The 22,817-nt window shown below is 36.1% G+C and overlaps 2 protein-coding genes across 11 annotated transcripts in view; both read right to left on the bottom strand.

Moving 5' to 3' along the window:
* MYRFL (myelin regulatory factor like) overlaps nt 1-3,054 on the bottom strand; it is a 115,974-nt gene extending 112,920 nt beyond the window's left edge. Inside the window, exon 1 of the mRNA XM_021923357.2 lies at nt 3,009-3,054. Within this exon, the coding sequence (XP_021779049.1) occupies nt 3,009-3,054 (46 nt within the window). The remainder of the gene's footprint in view (nt 1-3,008) is intronic.
* Nucleotides 3,055-11,313: 8,259 nt separating this feature from the next.
* RAB3IP (RAB3A interacting protein) overlaps nt 11,314-22,817 on the bottom strand; it is a 64,302-nt gene continuing 52,798 nt past the window's right edge. For 5 of the 10 annotated variants that reach the window (XM_009181197.4, XM_003906764.5, XM_009181198.4 and 2 more), the window contains 5 exons: nt 21,294-21,422; nt 19,909-20,021; nt 15,838-15,937; nt 15,682-15,751; nt 11,314-13,354 (listed from right to left, as the gene is read on the bottom strand). In XM_009181197.4, the coding sequence (XP_009179461.1) occupies nt 13,272-13,354; nt 15,682-15,751; nt 15,838-15,937; nt 19,909-20,021; nt 21,294-21,422 (495 nt within the window). In that variant the 3' untranslated portion in view covers nt 11,314-13,271. Of the gene's footprint in view, nt 13,355-14,804; nt 14,939-15,681; nt 15,752-15,837; nt 15,938-19,908; nt 20,022-21,293; nt 21,423-22,817 lie in introns of all 10 variants that reach the window. The other 5 variants (XM_031650620.1, XM_031650619.1, XR_002515699.2 and 2 more) reach the window with 4 other exon arrangements.

Raw genomic sequence — 22,817 nt, 5'->3', positions numbered from 1 at the left:
ATCCATGTCGAAATCTTTTACAATTTTTCTTGACACATGGATCTTAAACAGAAGCATTTTGCTGAATTAAACCTATTCTCCTTTAAGATAAACTCTTCCCTGATTATAACATTATATATTCAAATTATAAAGCACTTGGATAATAAAGTATAAAGAAAATAAAAATCTTCATAATCCTATCACTCTGAGGCAGTTACTGTTAATGCTTCAAGTATATTCATCCAGTTTTTTCTATGTATTTGTGTGTGCATGAATGGAAATAAACTGTTTGCAACCCAGTTTTAATAAACTTGTTATAGAAAGTTATCTATATATATCTAATTGGGTTTATATATTCCACATTGTAATTCACTTTTTTCCTTAAGATCATAAACATTTTTCCTTGTCATCATTTTTAATAGCTACAAAATATTCCATTATATGTTAGAACCATAATTAATAAATCCACCACTATTAGAAACTTAGGTTGTAACCAATTTTTAGTTATTATAAATAAAACAATGCACCTGTCTTCTGACAACCTTTTTCTTGAAGTGGAACCGTTTTGCTGAAAAAGCCAAACATCTCATAAACATAGTGAATTACATGTAATTACATGTAAAAGAGAATTACAATGAAACTCAATGTCCGAGTTTCCAGAGGATGTTGCAATCTCTAGAGTGCCTGATGGCACCTCTTCTGCTTTAGCTCACAAGCCTACCTATTGCATCAGTGGCAGACGGGGATTTGAATTAGAACCGGAATTCTCAGCTACCCAGAACCACCACCCTTGTCACTTTCCTGAGACACCATGAAGATTTAGTCACGTTTGGAAGTTTAAAATAAAAACTAAGATCATCATGAGCTTTGACAGTCAAGGCCATTTAATCCGAGATAAGTTTTAATACAAACATGTCTATAAGGGAAAAAGTACATTATTTAGGGCTTAGTTTCTTAGAATGAAGAGCCTGAGGAAATGGAGAAAATAGCTTTCAGGTGGGTAACAAATTGTCAAATTTTTTTCTTGATTTTCAAACCTTGAATTTTATTTGATTAGAAACAGTAACATATCATTAGTAGCATGACATGAAACAACTGGCTCTTCTCATGAGATTATCAGATTCAAGGAGAGGGTATAGCTCAGAGGGAGAGCACTAGACTGCAGATCAAGAATATCAGCTTCAGTTCAGCTGTCTTCATTTTAAAGATTTGAAAAGGGGCCGGGCGCGGTGGCTCAAGCCTGTAATCCCAGCACTTTGGGAGGCCGAGACGGGCGGATCACGAGGTCAGGAGATCAAGACCATCCTGGCTAACACGGTGAAACCCCGTCTCTACTAAAAAATACAAAAAACTAGCCGGGCGAGGTGGCGGACGCCTGTAGTCCCAGCTACTCCAGAGGCTGAGGCAGGAGAACGGCGAAAACCCGGGAGGCGGAGCTTGCAGTGAGCTGAGATCCGGCCATTGCACTCCAGCCTGGGCGACAGAGCCAGACTCTGTCTCAAAAAAAAAAAAAAAAAAAAAAAAAAAAAAAAAAGATTTGAAAAGGGTGAAGAGAAAGGAAATTATTAAAATGTAAGAGAAGGTATCCAAAGCCCTACAAGCTACTATTTAGAGGAAGTGGTTGTCGAACTTGACTCAGAGTAGGTGCTCAATATTTGCTGAATAGTAGAGATAAGAAAAAATTGACAATTAGCTGTGTGATTTTCAGGGGGATGGGAATCACTTAAGCTAGTGCCTTCATTTTAATTTGTGACGTCTACCACCTTTTCCAACTATTCAATGATAATGTAAGAAAAACACTGACCATTTTATTCTCTTTCGATAGAGAATGGACTTCCCCATCAAAAAGGCTTCAACTGGAGCCACAGAGTTTGGTTTGGACTAAGAAAAATACTTTTATAATAATGATCAGATAATTGCAACAAGCTGCAGAGGGGACTTGTAGAAACTATATCCATAGAAACCTCCAAAAATAGTATAAACAAGGACAGTATAGGCATCCCATAGAAATAAAACCTCTTTCAAAAAACAGAAGGTAGACCAGATTTGATATTCAGGTCTTCCCTAGCTCTAGAAGGAAATGGAGTAGATTTTTGCATGTATACAATAAATTGCTGGTTTCTCTAAAATAGATGCAATGGTAGATTGAAGCTTGCTACCTACTGCTCAAATGAAAAGTACATATGATGTAAAATCAGGCAATAACAATCTGGCAACATTAGTGTACCTACCATGTGCCAACCATGACTCAGGTAGACAATACCAACTTGGCCACTGTCAGAGACAGAACACTCAATGGGATGGATGGTAGGACTGAGATAACGTGATAATTCTCTTGGTGTTATATTCCTTCTTGCCATTTCTGGAAAAATCCAAGTCACAGAAACTACCCCATGGTGTTGATTCCTCCCAATAGTGACACAGAATCTCACTATTTCTTTGGTATGCCTCGTCACTCTTTAGTGTTCAGCACTGTTTACTATTCAGTCCATTCCATTCAACTTTTAAATATATATTATTTGTCAGGCACTTTACAAAGCACAAGAAATACCAAAAGCACTTGTGCTGCTGACTGATCCCTAGATTCTGTAAATGAACAGGTCTTCTCTCACTTCTTCTCATACTCCCTCATGCAAAATACCTTACCATGTAAAAACGATAGTCACGTTTCCCTTCACATAGAATCAAAGCATGGCTATGTAGTTTTTTTTTTAAACATAGGGTATGGGAAAAAATAAAATCTAGCACAGGACAGGGACAAGTAATAATAACATAAATATGCTGACTCCTTGATTCTAACAACCAAACTATAAGATGGAAATCCTGTTTTGCTTAAAATTTCTATCCATACCATCGATTTTTTGCTTCCAATGCAGCACATAAACCCCCACTTTCGATACTTAGGAGAGTTACCTAAGTATGATAGCATTTCTTTCAAAACAAAGTTTAAGGGAATACAGAAAAGGTGAAACAGGGATAGTGAGCATTTCTCAGAAGCAGCAAATTCATGGTGGAAATTGGCCTCTTACCTTCAAAGAACTGCTGCAGGGCCTCATTTTCGCCTACCACATCCATGGTGCTGTGGTCCTAGTACTAGTTCCTCGTAAAACAATGGTTATCAGACCTCAGGAAGTAAGTACTGTCCTTTTGATTCGAAGCCTACGAATGCTCTTGAAAAATCATTTTCTTTTTATTGGAGCGAAGCATATCTTCGGCCATCAAATTGTGCCCAGAAAGACGGTTGAGTTTTCAAATGTGATTATAAAACTGGAAGGATATGCAACCATGCATTTTTTAAAAAATTCATGAAGAGGGAAGAGGTAGCAAATTCATCTCTCTTAATATAGGGAACTGTTTCTACTCTGCTTTTCGTCTTTAAGGACCTTTGTCCTTAGTGACACATGTAATTACATAAATGGGCAATAAATACATAGTCTTATCTCTTATTTGTCCTTTTACACCAATATATTTATATCTCCACCTTTATCAACTAGATCCATTTAGCTACCACCAATAAAAAATACTTATTTTTTTAACCTAGAAAAAAGGGATAAATCAATATAATTACTTTTGATACCTATAATCATAGGTAATTTTAAAAGTCTTGTGCTAATGAAAAGTTAGAATTTCTTAAGTATTTCCAAACTTACAGCAAAAACTTAAATTCCTTAATACATACCTGCTCCATTTCCTCTACAGCTTATTTGCTTCCAAAGTATAAACCATAAAGTATGAGAAGTCTCTCTAACAAGCAACAAAAACTGCATTACCAATTTAATAATTCTTATAGCTGAGTCACTAGTAGCTGGATTCACTCCTAAATATAAAACCATACCCAAATAAATGTTTTGTTTTCACTGCTTAGCTTTGATTCATTTAATAATAGCCTAAGAAAATACACTTAGGAAATTAAATTATCCGTTCAGCCCCTTCCTTTTCTCTTTTTCCCAACTTTCTATTTGGAAAAAAAATAGAATAGTACCATAAAATATCTATATACTCTTCACCTACACTTACCAATTACTGACTCTGGTAGCAGTGGATATGGATACGTGTGTGGATATGGATGTGTGATATATATATAAATAAATATATATAATTATATATACCTATAAATATATATGTAATTATATAAAAATATATATGTAATTATATATTTATTTTTTATTTTAATAAAAAATATATTTATATATATTTTTATATATAAATATTTATTATATATATATAATTATATATATATTTAAAAAAACAGAAGGTAGACCAGATTTGATATTGATATGGAGAGAGATATATATATCTCCATATCCTTCCTTTGGCCGAACCACTTGAAAATAAGTTGGTGACATCTTGACACGTCACCCTTAAATAACCCAGTATGTGTCCCAACAATAAGGACATTTTCCCACACAATCACAATTATCATTATTATACCAAAGAAATGTAATATTATCATCTCATATATAATTTTTGCATGCCTAGTATGGTGCAAGAGGAGATTCGAAAACAGGCTGAAGAAGAATGGTGGTAGTTTATTTCTAATTTTTATGGATACATAATAGTTGTACATATTTATGTACCCTTAAATAACTCAGTATGTGTCCCAACAATAAGGACATTTTCCCACACAATCACAATATCATTATTATACCAAAGAAATGTAATATTATCATCTCATATATAATTTCTTCCAGTCTCCAAAATATTTTTTATGGTGTTTGATTTCTGATTAAGGATCCAATGGATGTCCATGCACTGCCTTTGGTTATGTCTTTTAAAATATAGAACAGTCCCCTTGTCATTTTGATTTGTGCTCTTTATGATTTTGACTTTTTTCTATAGTCCAGGCTCACTGCCTTGTAGAATAAGCCATTTTCCAAATTTGTCTATTGTTTCATTATTAGAATTAGTGACATAATTCCAAATATATATTTTAAAATTTTACACACATATACTGTTACTTGAAACATTAGCAAACTAAGTTTAGCTTAGAAAAGAAAAGGTTTAGGAGCTTCTTTTGACGGTCACACTGGCCCTCAGATCTGTAAGTAAAATCATCAAGTTGTTTAAAGAAATGAATTTTCAACAATTGTGTGAAGCTGTCTGCTGGGTGCAGGAAATAAAAAGATGAATAAATAATAGTCCCTGCCCTCCATAAACTGAAATCTAGGGCATGAGAAAAACACAAGTGACTGTAACTCAGGGCAGACTGATAGCTGGGAAGATGTCTCAAGAGAACAGAGAAAGGAGAGTAATTGAATCTGGGAGGATCTGGAAAGGTGCCACAAAGAGCTAGGATGTGAATACACTTAAACAGTGGGTAGGTGTTCTTTTTTTAATTTTATTTTTTTAAATTAACAAATAATAATTGCCCATATTCATGGGGTACACAATGATACTTCCATACATATAACGTGTAGTGATCAGATCAGGGTAATTAGCATATCCATCATCTCAAACATTTATCATTTCTTTATGTTGGAAGCATTCAACATCCTCCTTCCAGCTATTTGAAACTACACATTATTGTTAACTACAGTCATCCTACAGTGGTACAGGATATATAAAACAATAGGTATGTTTCTTAAAACATGAGCAATGGCTGGGAAGACAGAGAGAGCACAGGTACAGAGATTGTATGCCTAGTATGGTGCGAGAGGAGATTTGGAAAACAGGCTGAAGAAGAATGGTGGTAGTTTATTTCTAATTTTTATGGATACATAATAGTTGTACATATTTATGGGGTACATATATTTTGATACAAACATACAATGTGTAATGATCAAATCAGGGTAATTGGGGTACCCATCACCTCAAACATTTATCATTTGTGTTGGGAAGATTCCAAATCCACTCCTTTATTGTGAAATATATAATAAATTATTGTTAACTGTATTTACTCTGTTGTGCTACCAAACACTGGACCATATTCCTTCTATATATTTTTGCACCCATTATCCAACCCCTCTTTATCCTCCCATCCCGCAACCCCCATTACCCTTCCCAACCTCTGCTATCCTCAGTTGTATTCACTACCTATAGTGGTAGATTCTGAATGTAATTTGATTCCATGCATATTCATCCTAAGTGTATTTATTGCCAGTTTCTATCTGGGTGGGTGTGAGGCATGATACAATCCCATTTAACTTAGAGAGATCTCTGTGGCTGAATGTGTTGGCTTGGGCAATAACCAAAGTTTAAGCATTTTGAGAAGCTACTGCAAAATCCACGTAGGCTGTAGTAAAGCCTGAAGTAAGGTGACATAGAACAAAGCACTGGTTACTGGCTGGATGTAGGGAGCAAGGATGAAGTCAAATGTTTTTTTAAAGGATTTATATGCCTGTAGGTAAAATGTGAATTAAGATGCCTAAAACATGTAGCCTCTGGCTAACCCTAGACTCCAAGAGAAGCTCCCAGCCAAGTCTCCTGGAGGCCACCGGAAATAAGTCATCACACTATAATCCACTGCCAAGTAATGATTCTGGATCCCATCCACCAATTCACCCACAGACTTCATGTTCTCAGCAGCACAGTGGTGTGACAGGAAGCATACTAGACATGAGATTTCATTTAATGGCCTGAGAAGCTAAGGGCAGAATTGGGGTTCCAAACTGAAATACTTCCAAGGCCAGCCAGATAAGTGAGTCAAGTACGTCCCTTAACCTTGGTGTTAAGGAGACAATCCAGGGTGGTGGGCCATAGAGCAAACCCGGGAGTGCATACCCTGAGCAAGGGTGTAGCCACCTGACAGGTAGAGTCACTCAACTTCACCCAAGTGTTGTCATTCAAGAATGTGGGCTCAGTGTTGTCAAAACAGCACATTTTAAAAGAGCAGCTTGATATGCAGATTTTAGATTTCCTCATTTTTAAATGCTGGCAGTTGTTTAAAACCAAGATGGACAAACAGAAAAATAAACCAAAACACTGTCAAGGACAAATAGCACATTGTATGAAAACACAATGGAGCCCACAAGATGCAACCTTGGTGCGGAGATCTGCGGAAAGTGAAGAGAATTGAGAAGGAAGTTGTTGGGAGGACTAGAAAATCTATTAATCAGAGTCCAGAGCACTCCGCTAACAGCACAATCCAGCTGGCAGAAATGGGATTTAAGTGGAAATTCCTCCCTCTCAGTGAATAACAAATATGATGCGTATTTCCCTGATTACGGTCTTTACGTCCCTTACATTTTCCAACTCTCTTGATATCCCCATTTTGCAGATTCGGTAGAGAATCATCCTCTTGAATAGTAATCTAGTTAAGTTGTGGTTTCGGTTTGCTTTGGTATTGACATTTCCTAGAGAGCTCCAATAGACAAACAGATAAAAGCTGACCTGCTGCAGTTAAGTCTGGGGATGTGGTGATGGGATCCCTGTATCCGTCTTGAGACTGTCCCTGAGACCTGTAGCTCTAGAATCTAATCCTCATGACCTCTGACGTTCCTCCAGAAGTAAACTGTGTGTGAACTTGTGCTCCCTTGAGAAGCTGCCTTGAGGAAGGGTTTCAATTCTTCTAATATTTTAGCAAGTTTGCTCCTCTTCTACTTTTTTTTTTTTTTTTAGTTTTGCAAATTTTCATGAAGTTTTTAAAAGCTGACTTTCATTGTTATTTCTCTGTTAACAACTACCACTATGAAAACTTGACTCTATTGAGTTTGGGTTTTCTTTTTTCTTTTTTTTTTTTTTTGAGACGGAGTTTCACTCTTGTTGCCCAGGTGGAGTGCAATGGCGTGATCTCTACTCACCACAACCTCTGCCTCCCGGGTTCAAGTGATTCTCTTGCCTTAGCCTCTCAAGTAGCTGGGATTACAGGCAAGTGCCATCACGCCTGGCTAATTTTGTGTTTTTAGTAGAGACAGGGTTTATCCATTTTGCTCACGCTGGTCTCGAACTCCCAACCTCAGGGGATCCGCCCGCCTCGGCCAAAGTGCTGCAATTACAGGCATGAGCCACTGCCCCCGGCCAGTTTGCTTTTTTTTTTTTTTTTTTTTTCTAAATGCAATGGGAAGCCACTAAAAGGGCTTTAAGCAGGAAAGTGACATTATCTGGTTTTCATTTTATAAAGATCCCTGTGGCTGCCGTCAGTGATTGTAGGAGGGCAGGAGTGGATGCAAGGACAGCAGACATTAGTGCAGGAGTTCAGGTAAAAGATGGTAATAGCTTGGACAGAGTGGTAGCAGTGGACATGGAGGGAAGTGGACAGATTCAAGATGTCTCGGAGACAGCTGATGGAATTTGCTGACAACTAGATTAGGAGTGACAATGACAAATAAAGGAACCTAGAATAAGACCCAGAATTTTGCTTAAGCAACTGAGAATTCAGCCATGGCAGATTTGTTAAGCACTAAAGTTAAACACAAATACAAATTCATATAGCATTGGACTCTCTTAAGCAGTGTCTTATAGGAAAAACATTTTATCTAGTGAAAAATGCAACAACAAAAACCTTTGAAAACAAAAGCCTATGAACAAAAGCAGACCTGTTTTAGGCTCTGGATGCACAAAACAAACACACAGAATTCTTGTGGTGGCGATGGGAGGAAGTGAAGAGGTAACAGGTTGCAAGTTATTTTAAGGACTAAGACCCAATATTCAGAAACCAAATCTTGTTCTTCCAGTGTGGATGCTTAGTCAAAGACTGTAAATTGTCTTCAAGCTGAGAGAAACCATGAAGAAAGAGGAGTGGCGACCTACTTGACCTTCCGTTTTTGGGAGCCAAACCTAGACCACAATGTAGGTCTGAGTGACTCCCAATCCAGAGCTGTCTCCATTAGGCCAGGCTCTCACCCCAGCTCCAAACCAATTTCTAAAAACTTGTCCAAGAGTCTTCCTCTTCTTTAGAATTGGTAATCTTGGCAATTAAATTCAGTGTAGAAACACTCTCCTGAACATAATCAGCATGCTGGTTCTTCCGTTTCTGTTGCCTTGCTCTTCCTAACAGCTCCTCCTTTCATCTTTGCAGGCTTCTTCTCCGCCATAGGAACTCAGGGCTCAGTGCTGTACTTCATCTCCAAAGTGTATCTAAAGCGCCCATCTGATCCCATGGCTAACTACTCCCCAGATTATCTCCTGGACTGGCCTTACTGAATTTAGTCTTGTATATCCAATACCTACTTAACATATCCACTTTGATGCTCAGTGGGCACCTCACACTTGATGTGTCAAACACTGAATTTCTGTCTCTGTTATGCACCTACCCAAACTTCCCCCCACCATGTATTTCCCCTTCTCAATAAACTCCAATAGCTCAAGTCAAAAGCCTAAGATTCAGACCTGAATTCTTTCCTTTCCTCTCTCTCAAATCCAATTCATCAACAATCTTGTTACCTTTTTTGTTTTGGAATGAAGGCACATATAACTGGGCTAATAATAATGCTTGATTCATAATTAATCACCGATGTTCCATGCATAACTCTCTTATTCATTTGTCATGCATTTATTTTATTTTTGAATTTTTTTTTAGAGATGGGCATGGTCTCACTACGTTGCCCAGGTTGGAATATAGTAGCTATCACAGGTGAAATCATAGCACACTACAGCCTTGAACTCCTGGCCTCAAGGGATCTTCCCATCTCAGACTCCCAAGTAGCTGGGACTATAGGCACCCACCACTACACCCAGCTCATGTACTTACTTTTAATGACAAATGAACCACCCCAAAACCCACGACCTCACCCACGGACTAAAACACTACCAGTGACTTACTCATAGATTTGTTCCTCCTCTCCCTCTCCCACACCCAGAGGTAACACTATCTTGAACTTCATTACTACTTTTTAAAAGTTTTGTCACGTATGACAATGCCTAAACAGCTGTTCAGTTTTAGTTGTTCTCGACTTTTATGAGAAAAGTATGTTATATATAGTTTTCTCAGAATTGCTTTTTCGTTCTGAGTTATTGTGCTGCAAGTAGCTGGTATTCATTCATTTTGCGGCCATGTAATCGTCATTCATTCTGTGAACACATTACACCTTCCTACAAATGGACGTTTTAATTTATTCCAGAACATTCTTACATGTGTCATGTGGGGGACTTTGTGCAAGCATTTCTCAAGCATATACTGAGAAGTGAAAGAGCTGACCCATAGGTATACACTTTTTTTTTTTAAGATATGATCTTACTCTGTGACCCAGGATAGAGTGCAGTGGCACAATCATGATTCACTGCAGCCTCAACCTCCTGGGCTTAAGCAATCCTCCCACCTCAGCTTCCCAAGTAGCTAGGACCACAGGCATGCACCACCATGCCCAGCTAATTAAAAAAAGTTTTATACAGATGTGGTCTCCCTGTGTTGCCCAAGCTGATCTTGAACTCTTGGGCTCAAGTGATCCTCCTACCTCAGCCTCCCAAAGAAGAGGCATGAGCCACTGGGCCTGGCCCAACTTTTCTAGTTAACGGTTTTTCACAGTAGATATACCAATTGATAACCCCACCCCCATCAGCAATATGTGAGTGATCCTATTAACTAAAACCCTCTCCAAAACTTGACTTGTTTCATTTTTGCCAATCGAATGAATTTGAACATGTCATTGTCATCTTGATTTACATTTTCCTGATTGAGAGATGAAAATCCTCTTAATATGCTTATTGGCCAATATGCACTTCTGTGTGGAAGGCCTGGTTCAGTCTTCTGCCTATTTTTCTGTGACACTGTCCTTTTTTGTTGGTTTGTAGAATTTCTCTATACATTCTTTATACTAAGCTATTACTGGTTATAAATGTTGCAGATATCACTTCACAGTTTGTAGTTTGGCTTTATTTTTTTTGAGAGACAAGGTCTCCCTATGTTGCCCAAGTTGGACTTGAACTCCTGGGCTCAAGCAATCTTCCCACCTCATCCTCCCAAGTTGATGGACACAATGTGTGTGTGTGTTTGTGTGTGTGTGTGTGTGTGTGTAACGGAGTCTCCGTATTTTGTGTGTGTGTGTAACGGAGTCTCCCTATTTTTTGTGTGTGTGTGTGTAACGGAGTCTCCCTATTTTGTGTGTGTGTGTAACGGAGTCTATTTTTTGTGTGTGTGTGTGTGTGGAAACGGAGTCTCCCTATTTTGTGTGTGTGTGTGGAAACGGAGTCTCCCTATTTTGCCCAGGTCCGTCTCGAACTCCTGGGCTCAAGCGGCTCAAGTAATCCTTCTGCCTCTGACTCCCAAAGTGCTGGGATTACAGATATGAGACACAATGCCTAACCACGGATGCACAATTTCTAAATTAAGAATTTATAATATAGTGTAACTTATTTTCTTTTATAGTTATCTTCTATGTTTTTGCTTTCTGCTTCCAGTTTAAGAAGTTCTTCCTAAAAGGAGTAGGATCAGGAAGATAATCACTTACATTTTCTAAATATATTTCAATTACATTTTAATCTATAATTCCACATATATTTTCTACAACAAGTCATCATCCTGTTGCATTAATTTTAAAGAGCATGTTTCTAGTGCATAAGGTTGAAAAGCATTCTTCCCCTTATAGATTACTAAAGATTTATTATTAATGGGTATAATGATTTTCTTTAGTCTTACTTTTTATTTATCCTTTTTCAGTCATCCACAAACTTTTTCTGAGTATTTGATTACCTTTCTTTCAAATCTCTCACAGCATCTCCTGGATTTGTTTCTCTTTTTATTTGGGTACTTTCTCCAAAAGCGGTTTTAGTTTGTATAGGAAAATCTTCTGAAGCCTTGATGGTACATATTCTTATTAATGCCCTCACATTAGAATAACTATTTTTAGAACATAAAATTCTAGGTTCAAAGTTTTTTTCATGTTCAATTTCACATTCTTGAGCTGGGCGTGGTAATGATGGTTTTTACCATAACATACTCCAATGTCCTTTTGTCTGTGGGCTCCCACCCAACCTGGTGGCCGAAGTCATCTACAGGTAAGATTGACCAAACCTCTAAACAGAACTGAAAAAAATGTTATCTTCAGAAAACCAGCTCTCTTATACACTGCTGCTGTGAATACACATTGATTAACTTTTCTGGATGGCAATCTAGCAACGCAGATCAAACATTTAAAAATACATATATATACACATATAAATACACATATATATATCGACACAACAATTTTATCTCCAGGCATCCACATGAAAGAACTCAACTGTTCAAAAGTGCACAGATAAGGATACTCGTCAAGCATTATAATATGAAAAATAAACTGAAAACCACCTCATCTCCAAACACAATTAAATTATGTTAAAATTCTATAAACAGGGGTTAGGATGTGTAGGTTTACCCAAAGGAAAATGTATTTAATGTTTAGGTTTAAAAAGAAAAAAAAAAAGCCTACTTTTTGTTTCAAAAATATGCATATGTAAGTAGAAAATATCTGAAAGCTGAAAGGCTACTCTCCAAAAATATTAACAGCAGCTTTCTCTAAACAGAGACTAAAGTGGTTTCTCGTTTTTTTGTTTTTGCTGTTCTATACTTATTATATTTCTACCACAAACCTCTTGTTATAATTTCTCCAGTAGAGTCAGTTTTACAATTTGGAATGCAGAGGTCAAGTGGTTCTATGATCAGTGTATACTTTACATGTACCATTCTTTCAACCTACACCCCTTTAAACCCCTTTGACACACATCAAACTCATTTACGTCTATGTCCCTCCAACGTCAATATAGTGGTTAACACATATAAAACATGAATACACTACATCAAGACGCTCAGGAATACATCTCTGGGATACAATTTGACTGCCTTCTATTATATTTTAATGAATCACCAAAATAAAGGGATTCTTTCAATTACAGAGAGCAGAATAATTAAAATAGTAACTTTCAAACTTTGTAGCAGCAGAAGTATTTCTTCAAATATAATCTTTTTGAAACCCAATACAGAAAACAGACAAAAATAAAGCCATTCTAGAGGTGGGGGCCTTGGAAAGTGAGTGCTGTCCACTCAGATGTCTTCTTTGCCTCTCACAAGGAAGGAAGCTACTGTGTAGTTTGAAAATTACTATTTAATACATTCTGCTAACCCTAAATGCCATGTCAGAGCTAGAAGAGAAAATGTACACACATTCAATCTAACATTTATTTATTTCAGGGTTTTTGTTTTTGCAACTATAAATTACATTCACTAGTACACCTGTAATCCTTCATACTGTATTCAACTAAAGAATAAGCAAACACAGCATAGATCAGTTTAAAAGAAATCATGGTACTTCTTAGAGCAACTTGCAAAAGGGGAAAAAAGTCTTAGGCCCACTCCTTGGAAATAAATATCAAGTAACCATAAAAATATTCAGCCATTTTTCAGTTATTCAGAGAGTTCAGGCATGGTCCCACGCAGAACATCAGAGTTCCTCTTTGAAATAACCCAGCTTTGCCAATGACATCTCTTTTCTCAACTGCATAACTTCCCAAAACATCTGATCAACTATACAAATAGAAAAGAGAGATATTTAAATCATAAAATACCATCTTCATTATTTTTAATGTTTCGCTGAAAACTTAAGTTAGCTGAAATGTCAATTGTATCAACTGCGTATTTCCTAAAGATGTACCTACATTTTTTCAATAATTCACATAAGCTTTTCCACAGACTTGTGACCATCCCAGTTTTATCAATAAAGCAAGTCACCAGTTTTGTCACAATTATTTGTTAAATATATCAGAGACGATCATTTTAGCCCTAGAAAGGTAGACATCCAGCATCCTGAGTAAATGTCAATGCTGTCACCTTCATGGAGTACACTCAATGCTCAATTATTCGAGTTATTCTCTAACTTATGAATCTTCTTGCTCTAGTTTGTTATATCATGGCCATTTTACTCTTCATTAACACTAACAGAGGGTGAAGGGGAAAAAAAGAAAACAAGACAATCCAGAAAACTCAGTAACACTGTTTGTGAGTAATAACAGAAAGGTTTTGCATATGGCTCAAATTAGAAATAAAAATGCATGTGGAAGATGAATTGTAAATTCAATTACCTATACTTTTGTAAGTTCCCACTATAAGTGGAAAAATGTTGGCTCCTTATTTCAGACAATAAAAGGTCTTCGTTTGATATATGATCAGATTATATTCATTTAGATCAATGGTTCTCAATCATGGAAGATTCCACCACTACCACTACCACCACTTCTCATCCCTGGCCACTCCAAGGTACATTTGGCAATGAATAGATACATTTTTCACTGTCCCCTCTCGGGGGTGCTACAGGTATCTAATGAGTAAAAGCTAGGGATGCTATTAAACATCCTACAAATGCACAAGACAGTCCCCCACAACAAAGAATTATCCAGCTCAAAATGTCACTAGTACCAAGGTCAAGAAATTCTGCTTTAGATTTAGCTGCCCTAAATCTTTTGTTGGCACAAGGCACATATAATAAACAGATTTTAAGACTAATACCTGTTTACAACAAACACACATAGTAAATGATGTGTACTAAATATCATAAAGTGGAAGAGTGACAGAAACCAGAGAAGATATACTACTTTCATCATCACCCTCACCATTCATTACTCGCAACACTTTCTTTCTATTTTCATAAAGTAAATTATCTTTCTGTCTGTCCTACAAGCTTCTCATTTAAACAAACAGAAAAATATTATATTCTTGGCAATTATATTTAACATAAATTTTCTGTTATCTGGCTTAAATTATATTATCCATCTACAGGTATTCAAAAATATTTCAGTTTTATTAAAGTCAAAAAAAGTATTATACAGTTTAAAGACTGTTTGTATGTTATTAAGTCTTTTGAAATTCAACATTAATTAGGTTATCAGGTTATTAGGTTAACAGGTTTTATTCCTATTGCTTTAGGCATTAAAATCCAACTATATGGGATTTTAAAGAAATATGACATTTTTCAACATACCAGACCTTGAGAAAGGCTAAACTAAGTTTTTATCAGCATGACTAACTTCTCCATAGAATTAAGATTCACTGGTTTACATGATTGAAAGATGGTAGGCTTCTACCAGTGTTTGAGCAAGATAATATTTTCAGTGCCTAAAAAATATAAACAGGGAAATTTCATAAAACTTTAAATACAAACTGGCATAGACTTGTCTCTAGCCCAGTATCTGCTATTTTCATTTTTATGCAATCATTTGTGCTCAAGAGATACTGCTTTGGAGATGTCAGGCCATATTAGTTTTTATGCCTGATATTTAAGATATTTAGCTATAAAGCCATATAAAATTGTATTAAAAATATTAACACACTTGCATGAGGTTGCTTCTCCTGGATATATCACCTGCATGTTTCTGCTGATTTAGAATATGGCAATCTTTATTCCATTCAGAATTATCCTCATGACAACTTTATTAATTCACACGCAAAGAATAGAAAATACAGGGAAAACTTAATTGTGAACTCCATCATGGTTTCCATCAATTAAAATAAATCTGACCACTTTGCCGCCCTCATTTTCATCTCTTAAAGAGTCAATTCAATGAGCTTGGAACTCTCTTCTCATTTATCATCTGGTTTATTATACACCACTTAGGAGTTAAAACTGACCCTGCTTAAAATTCAAAATTAAGAGTAAAATGAGGCAAATAAAATAATCAAACACAGTGTATTTTTCTAAAAGACATTTGTTCCCAAATTCTCCACAAATTTTATTAGAACTATATATGGGATTCAACATAAATGTACCAACAATAAAGCTGATATGAGCATTACTACTACGTCCTATACTTTTTGCTGAACTTTTATGTAAAGATTTATACTGAATCAAGAACACTCACCATCCTGCTGTTTCACGAGTCCCTGCTGAATGTATCGAATGTATGTAAAAAAGTTACATACAGAAGTGATCTAGGCCAAATGGAGAAAATGTCATGAATGGTCAAATGTCTCATATCAAAGCAAGCTTTATTAAAATTCATGGTTAAGTCACTTACCCTGTATCTGCAAAAAGGAGAAATATAATAATAGTTGCTTGAGTCCCCTAATTTAATTCTGTGTTTACAGGACTTACTCTGGCCAGTGAGAGCACATTTTCTGTGAAATAATGATAAATTTCAGTTTTTTGAAATTAAAAGCATTTGTCCCTACCTTCTGTACAAGTTACCTATTCATTCAGTTAGATGACAAATATTTGAGAACCTACTGTGTACCAGGCACAGTTCTAGATGCTGGGCTACAGTGATGAAACAGACAAAGACTATGCCCTTGTGAGACTTACATTCTATTAATAGTATAAGTTTAATGCCATAATATTAACCATGATTCTAGAAACAGAAACTAGGTGTTTTCCATATATGTCCCATCCTGGAACAAATTTACAAATGAGTAATCAGCTGCAGGACGGCTCTCAGCTTTCCATCAGGATTTCAACTTCTCAGTTGAAAATATCCTTATGATGACTGTTCAAGTCTCAAAGCATGTTACGGATAGCTTGCAGGGTAATAGTTTCCAGATGGGGTATTTGTTTATTTGGTTGGTTGGTTGCTATATTTGCATTTAATGTGGGACCTAGGGAGAAGTACAAAGGAATAAGCTACCTTATAAAAATACTGAATCTTAACAATCATATAACAAGTTCACTAAATTTCACACCATCCTTTCTATTTGCATGACAAAAGCTAAACTTTTATATGAGGGCTTTCTGGCTGGGATTAGGCTATCAGCCTCTTGAGGGCAGGGACTTTGATTCATCTTTAAATGCCTGGCACCAGGCATGTGCCTGGCACACAGCACACATTCAATGACTGCTGAATGAGTAATGAGCCATCTGTTACCCTATGGCTCCGTGAGATAAGGCTGGCATGTCTATCAGGCCAGACTTGCAGCAGCCCAGCTGTCACCCTCCTAAGCTAGGAACCTGGCTCAATACAACTATCACTCCCCATCAATGCAAAATTAGCATAGCTCTAAGTAAAGTAAGAGGCCAATAGCATTTTATATGGCAGTACAAATTACATAGTAAATATATTAAATAACATTACATTTTAGCGATACTTACAAGAAATATAATACAAATGTGACTTCATATTAAGAAAACACACAACAATGTGTATTTGAAACAGGGTAATTTTTCAGCAGGGGGTAATTCAAATCACTAACCAATTCCTATCTTTTTTCAAATATTCCTTTGTTTCTTTATTAGCAAATTCCTTTAATGATCTGTAACAATATATAAAAGCACTAACTACTAGTTTGGGGAGGATAGAAGATCTAGAAATTTAAAGCACAGAGTGTTGAAAGTCTGTGGAACTTCCAAAAGTATAATTTGCACAAGAGGAAAATGTGCCATCAAGTTGCTAAAAACCAATTTATACACTATTCTTCTGGAAACAGGAAACAGACATATGCCTGCTGGTCTACTATTCAGCCTAATTTTGAAACGGATTTGGTAAGGTGGCCTTAAGTATCAACTTTTAAAATAATAAGTGCTTCTTTTTTTAACTTGTAAATTCAAGAGTACACATGCAGGGTGTGCAGGTTTATTAAATAGGTAAATATGGGTCATGAGGGTTTGTTGTATGTATTATTTCATCACCTAGGTATTAAGCCTAGTATCCACTATTCTTCCCGATCTTTTCCCTCTTCCCATCCTCCACCCTTCCATAGGCAGCAGTGTATGTTGTTCCCTCCGATGCGTCCATGCGTTCTCATGGAACACAAAAGCTCCGACTTATAAGTGAGAACACGTGGCATTTGGTTTTCTGTTCCTACATTAGTTTGCTAAGGATAATGGCCTCCAGCTCCAGCCATGTCCCTGCAAAGGACATGATCTCGTTCTTTTTTTATGGCTATATAGTATTCCATGGTGTATAGTGTTTCTTAAAAGATCTCATTTCTAAGCCATTTTGTAAACTAGACACACCTAATATATTTTTAGTTAAGCCAGGATTCAATGCGAATAGACCTTTGACCTCCAACTCCATTTTTTTTTCAAACATGCTACACTACATTAATAAATCTCTGTAACTCTAGTCCCAAGATTTCAAATCCTTGTTTGCCATTTTCATGTGACAATGTCAGCATGTTTAAATCTAGACCTATAATCTTCTCCCACAAACCAAAGCCTTTTCTATTAATTTCCACAATCACTTCAAATCAGTCTTCCAGTCAGACATCTCTAACTCCTTTCTCCTTTACCCATCACCCCACCCCAATCTAACTTTTCTTTCTTAAAATCTGTCACATCTTCCCTTGCCTCTGCATACACTCACCATCCTTTGAACACACTTTGATTTCTTGTTTCTAGGTCTTCAATTGTATATACTGCTCTTTATCCAAATTACTCTTATGCTTCAAAAACCTAAACCAAATCTCCCTCCTTTCAAGAAGAGTACCTAATTATAGTTTGAATAATCTTGTCTCCTCAAAATTCCTACAGTGCTGTGCCACTCATTTAGTCATTATCTTCACACCGTAGCTCACAAGAGCCACGGCCAGAGCCATACTTCACATAGTTTTTTCCATATGATATGCATCACCTTGGTTTCTGGCCCCATTCCCACAAGCACAATATCCTTAAACTTTGTAAACTGTTCTCTAAATCTAAACTATAATTATTTTACTAAAGATACTTTAAATGCACTTTAATTTGATATCCCCATTTGTTATCATTTGATGATATTTGCACATATATGTGTGATATATAATGCAAGCACAAATTTTAAATTCTACAATAAAACCAGTTGTATGCTATATTTAAAATGAGGCACGACACAGACCTTAAACATATGAAAACTGCTATGATTAAATTTAATTCTCCATATTTGGGGTAGAAGGATCAGAATAAAAATACTTGGGTGTTTGTAGAATTTAAGAATGTAAATTTTTCCCTAAAATTCAAAGGCCACTGTTACACAGGTGTGGCTTGAGGGAGTGAGGTGGACGTGTGGCTCACAGAACAAATATATGACTAGGAACCCTCCAACAAATGATCACCTAAATAACAACATTCTGTAATCTTGCTGAGAATGTAACGTGCATAACAGGGAATAGAAACAAGCACACAGTTCCTACAACAGCTTTAACACAGACCTATTAGTTCATCTCAACCAGTCTTTTCCTTTTCTGGCTTCAGAATAACCCTGACAGCAGTCAGTTACACTTTCTATGAGCTCTCTTAGGCTTTCTAGTCCCCTATATTGATCTGGCTCTATGTACTTAATAAGCATCTTTCTCAAAAGCTTTCCAAGTCATTTTTTAAACAGAAGCCAAGACACAATTATGCCATGGTTTTAGGCAAAACCTTTCACCGTTGCCAGATGTTTTAAGCACTGTTGGTTTCAGTCATTCCTCCTCATAGGACTGGATGGAAAAAGTCTGCCCTGCTATGAAATGTGGGAGTCTTATCTCTGAAGATTTCTAATTCTCAAGTAAGACTCACATATGAAAGACAAAACTGATTATTTATTAAAGTGAGAATCCTTTATAAACACAATATAAAAGAAGAAATCTCATCAAGTCTTTTTGGTACACTGTTTTCATGATTGATAAGACGCTAACTCAGTATCTTCCCAAACTATTTTTGATAGTCACCCTCAGACAGAAGTATTTTATACAGAAACCCAGGACACATGGCTATACATATACATGTAATAAACAAAAATTCTGCTTATGACCCACTAAACTGATTTCACAATCCACTAATAGGTCACAATATGAGGTTAAAAACAAAAACAAAACTCAGAATTCTATCTCTAGTTTACCTGGATCCATATATGTATATTATTGTATTGGGTTGGTGCAAAAGTAATCGTGTCATTACTTTCAATGGCAACAAGCACGATTACTTTTGCACCAACCTATAATTAAAAAGGCTCTCCTTTAATGCTAAAGCTGAAATACTGTATTCCACACTGTCTCAGGAATTCGTCTTTGGGCTACACAGACACTTAAGAGAAATCTGAGGGAGATATAACTACATTTAAAACCAGAAAAACTAAATAACTGCAACCCATAACATTTCAAAAACTCAGTCACTTTCACAATTCATGCATGTAAAAACCTACTTTGGTCCTCCGCATTCAACTGCAGAAGCTTTCACAAACCGGATAGGTTGTAATCCCACTGGTTCAATGCTTAGAGTATTGTTTTCCACAGCCTCCAGAACAGCTGAAGCCAACTTAAAAAAAAAGAAAAAGTACTAGATGCTACACTGGCAGAAAAGTATCAAAATTGTATTCTACAGTAAACTAATTTTACAAATTATTCTTCTCCCAAGTCCACTAGCTTGGCTTTAGCAAATGAAAAAGGAAGAAATGAGATAATTTTCATTTGATTTATTTTATAATCCAAACGCTGTTATGAAAGGCAATTCACTTATGGTAAAATAACTTTCCTCATTATCTGGACGAGGATTAAAGGCATTAATTCCGGTCTCTGTTCACTCCTTACCCATGATTAATATCCACTGTTAATGCCACTTCAAAATGAATACCCTGAAGCTTTATTTTGCTAAATGTATACAATATTTTTAAACAATGGTCATTTATACCACAGCAATATATATTAATTAGCTGCATATTCTCTGAATTTGTATTTACGTGCATAAGAGTGAGTCTACAAAAGAATTAGCTGAATTATCAAATATTAAATGCCAGGATGAAGATGGTAGCCACTGATACAAGATGAAACAGGAAAACTTCTTTAGTCTGGCAAGGTAACTAATACTGAATGGCCTACCTGAAACCAGATACAGAGCCACAATGAACAACACATATTCATATCAAAAGTGTGAAAAATGCTCATCTTAACTTCTCCTGATAAGTAACATTACAATTAAATTCTTGAAAGACTTAACATAAAACTCTTAGGATTAAATTTCTTATACTTTAATTGACAGGATATTTCTAGACAAACCTTTCACATGTAAGAATAAATTAAAATTATAGCTTTACATTTTTGTACTGCCTTATTTTTCTAAGGTTTTTGTCTCTACTTAATTCACTTCATTTTATCCTTTTAACAATCCTGTGGCACAGGCAAACAAGGCATTACTTTTCCTGTTTTAAAGATTAAAAAAATAAGATTTTTAAATCATGCACAGATAGACACAACAAATGCCTTTAACAGAGTGTGTAAAGAACTTCCCTTACACTGAACCTTGGACTGTAAATCAAGAAACAAGTCCTATCCCCCATACCTATTTAATACCTGACACCAATGCAGTACACATTTTAGTGTGAATGATCCTCTGCTCATATAAGGAAAGATGTTCAGTAACTGAATGCTGAGAAATTATCATGATTCTAGTACAGAATGGCAAAAATAGTAAAACATGACATTTTATAATAACTTATTTATGTAGGAGATATTAAAACATGTAATATGATTTAGTTTAAAAGAAGTACAGAAACAACTATAATGAAGTCCTACTAAAATGAAAACAAATTACCTCGCTTTTTGAGAATGTTAAACATGGAAAGATATCTTCCTGGTAGATTTTGTCTAAGAAAGGACATGTCCTGTCCATTGTGGGCTCATCCTTCCACAATCGAAACTCATTATACAAGGATAAGTCAGCCTAACAGACAAACCAAAGGAAAACACAAAAACATGTTTTAAAAAGTATAAACATAAAAACCACTTTACAAAACCAAAACTAATTTAAACATCACTGAAAAACAATGCTCTTCATTTAAAATAATAAATTGAACCACTCTTGATTAGTCATATAATACCTGGTAGCAGTTTTCCTTTTTAAAAAATGACTCTCAAATAACCAAGTAGCTTTTCTCCATGCATCATCTGCTACCCTGTTCAATAACACTATTATCCTCACCCTGAGCTCCTTCTCCCATCCCCACCAAAAATGCTGGAGTTCCTCTTAAGACACAGGTGGCACACTATTCAGAATATAATAAATGATGACAAGTCTTTTCTGAAAACAATAAAAAGGTAATTTGGAACCTAATTAATTATAGTGTTTAAATAAACTGAGACTGACTGAACTGTGAAACCTAATTTGGGATCAAAAATGACACAGTTCTACTATAACTTGAAGGCATTCCCAAAAGAATTGTCAAAATGTTACTGCATAAGCAAAAGGATTTTAAAAAACAACACGTAAAGTCTTCTAAACTGCCTGCCTTAAAATACAACATTTATTTAGATATTTTTGACATATTTTTGGTATCCAGTAACTACCACCTTAGGCGTCGATAATAATCCACTGCTGGCACCTGTCTTCCTATTCACTCCTCCAGCTGTCCCTCTCTTTCCCACCTCCCTAATAAATTTTCCCCAAGTATTCTTCCCTACAGCTTCTCAGATTCCCTCAGTCCAGCTCAACAACATCTGCTGGCATACAAAGTTGGACTGACATCAGTCACCCAAACTAGAGCAGTCTCCACCATCCTACAGCGTTAAGCTGCTCTTGTCCACAAGCACTGGATACACCATAAATGATGCGCTGACTACAGCTACAGACTGCCTCTAGGATAGCTCAATCAGACGTGCAAGTAGTCTAAAAGAACGTAACAGAGCTGAGTGTAGCTAAGCCTTCCTACAGACTTCCTTTTAAGGTGTATGAAGGCAATCTCCACGTGAATTTTCTTTTCAGACCAATTCATAAATTCCTTGAATCAAAGCAAAAGCAGTAGGATAAATAATATTAGCATATAAGCAATACTTACATTTTCAAATGCAATGCATTTTCTTTGTAAAGTTACTGAGAAAAAGGACATAAACCTCAAAGCAGGTAAGTGGTATTCTAAGGAAAGATTCTAGTTTAAAGGCTGTAATTTAAACTATTTATTAAGAGCTGACTCTGCCAGGAACCACTGTAAGCACTTTACAAACATTTAATCCTCACAACGGTACAAGACAGATATTATGATCGCCATTTGTAACTTGCCCAAGATTGCATAGCAAGAAAACAGTGAAGTCCAAATTCAAATCTAAGTGGCTTGATCCCAAA

The sequence above is a fragment of the Papio anubis genome, chromosome 9 (genome assembly GCF_008728515.1).
Source record: "Papio anubis isolate 15944 chromosome 9, Panubis1.0, whole genome shotgun sequence".
In the NCBI taxonomy this organism is placed as follows: Eukaryota; Metazoa; Chordata; class Mammalia; order Primates; family Cercopithecidae; genus Papio; species Papio anubis.
This window is presented reverse-complemented; position numbering and strand designations above follow the sequence as displayed.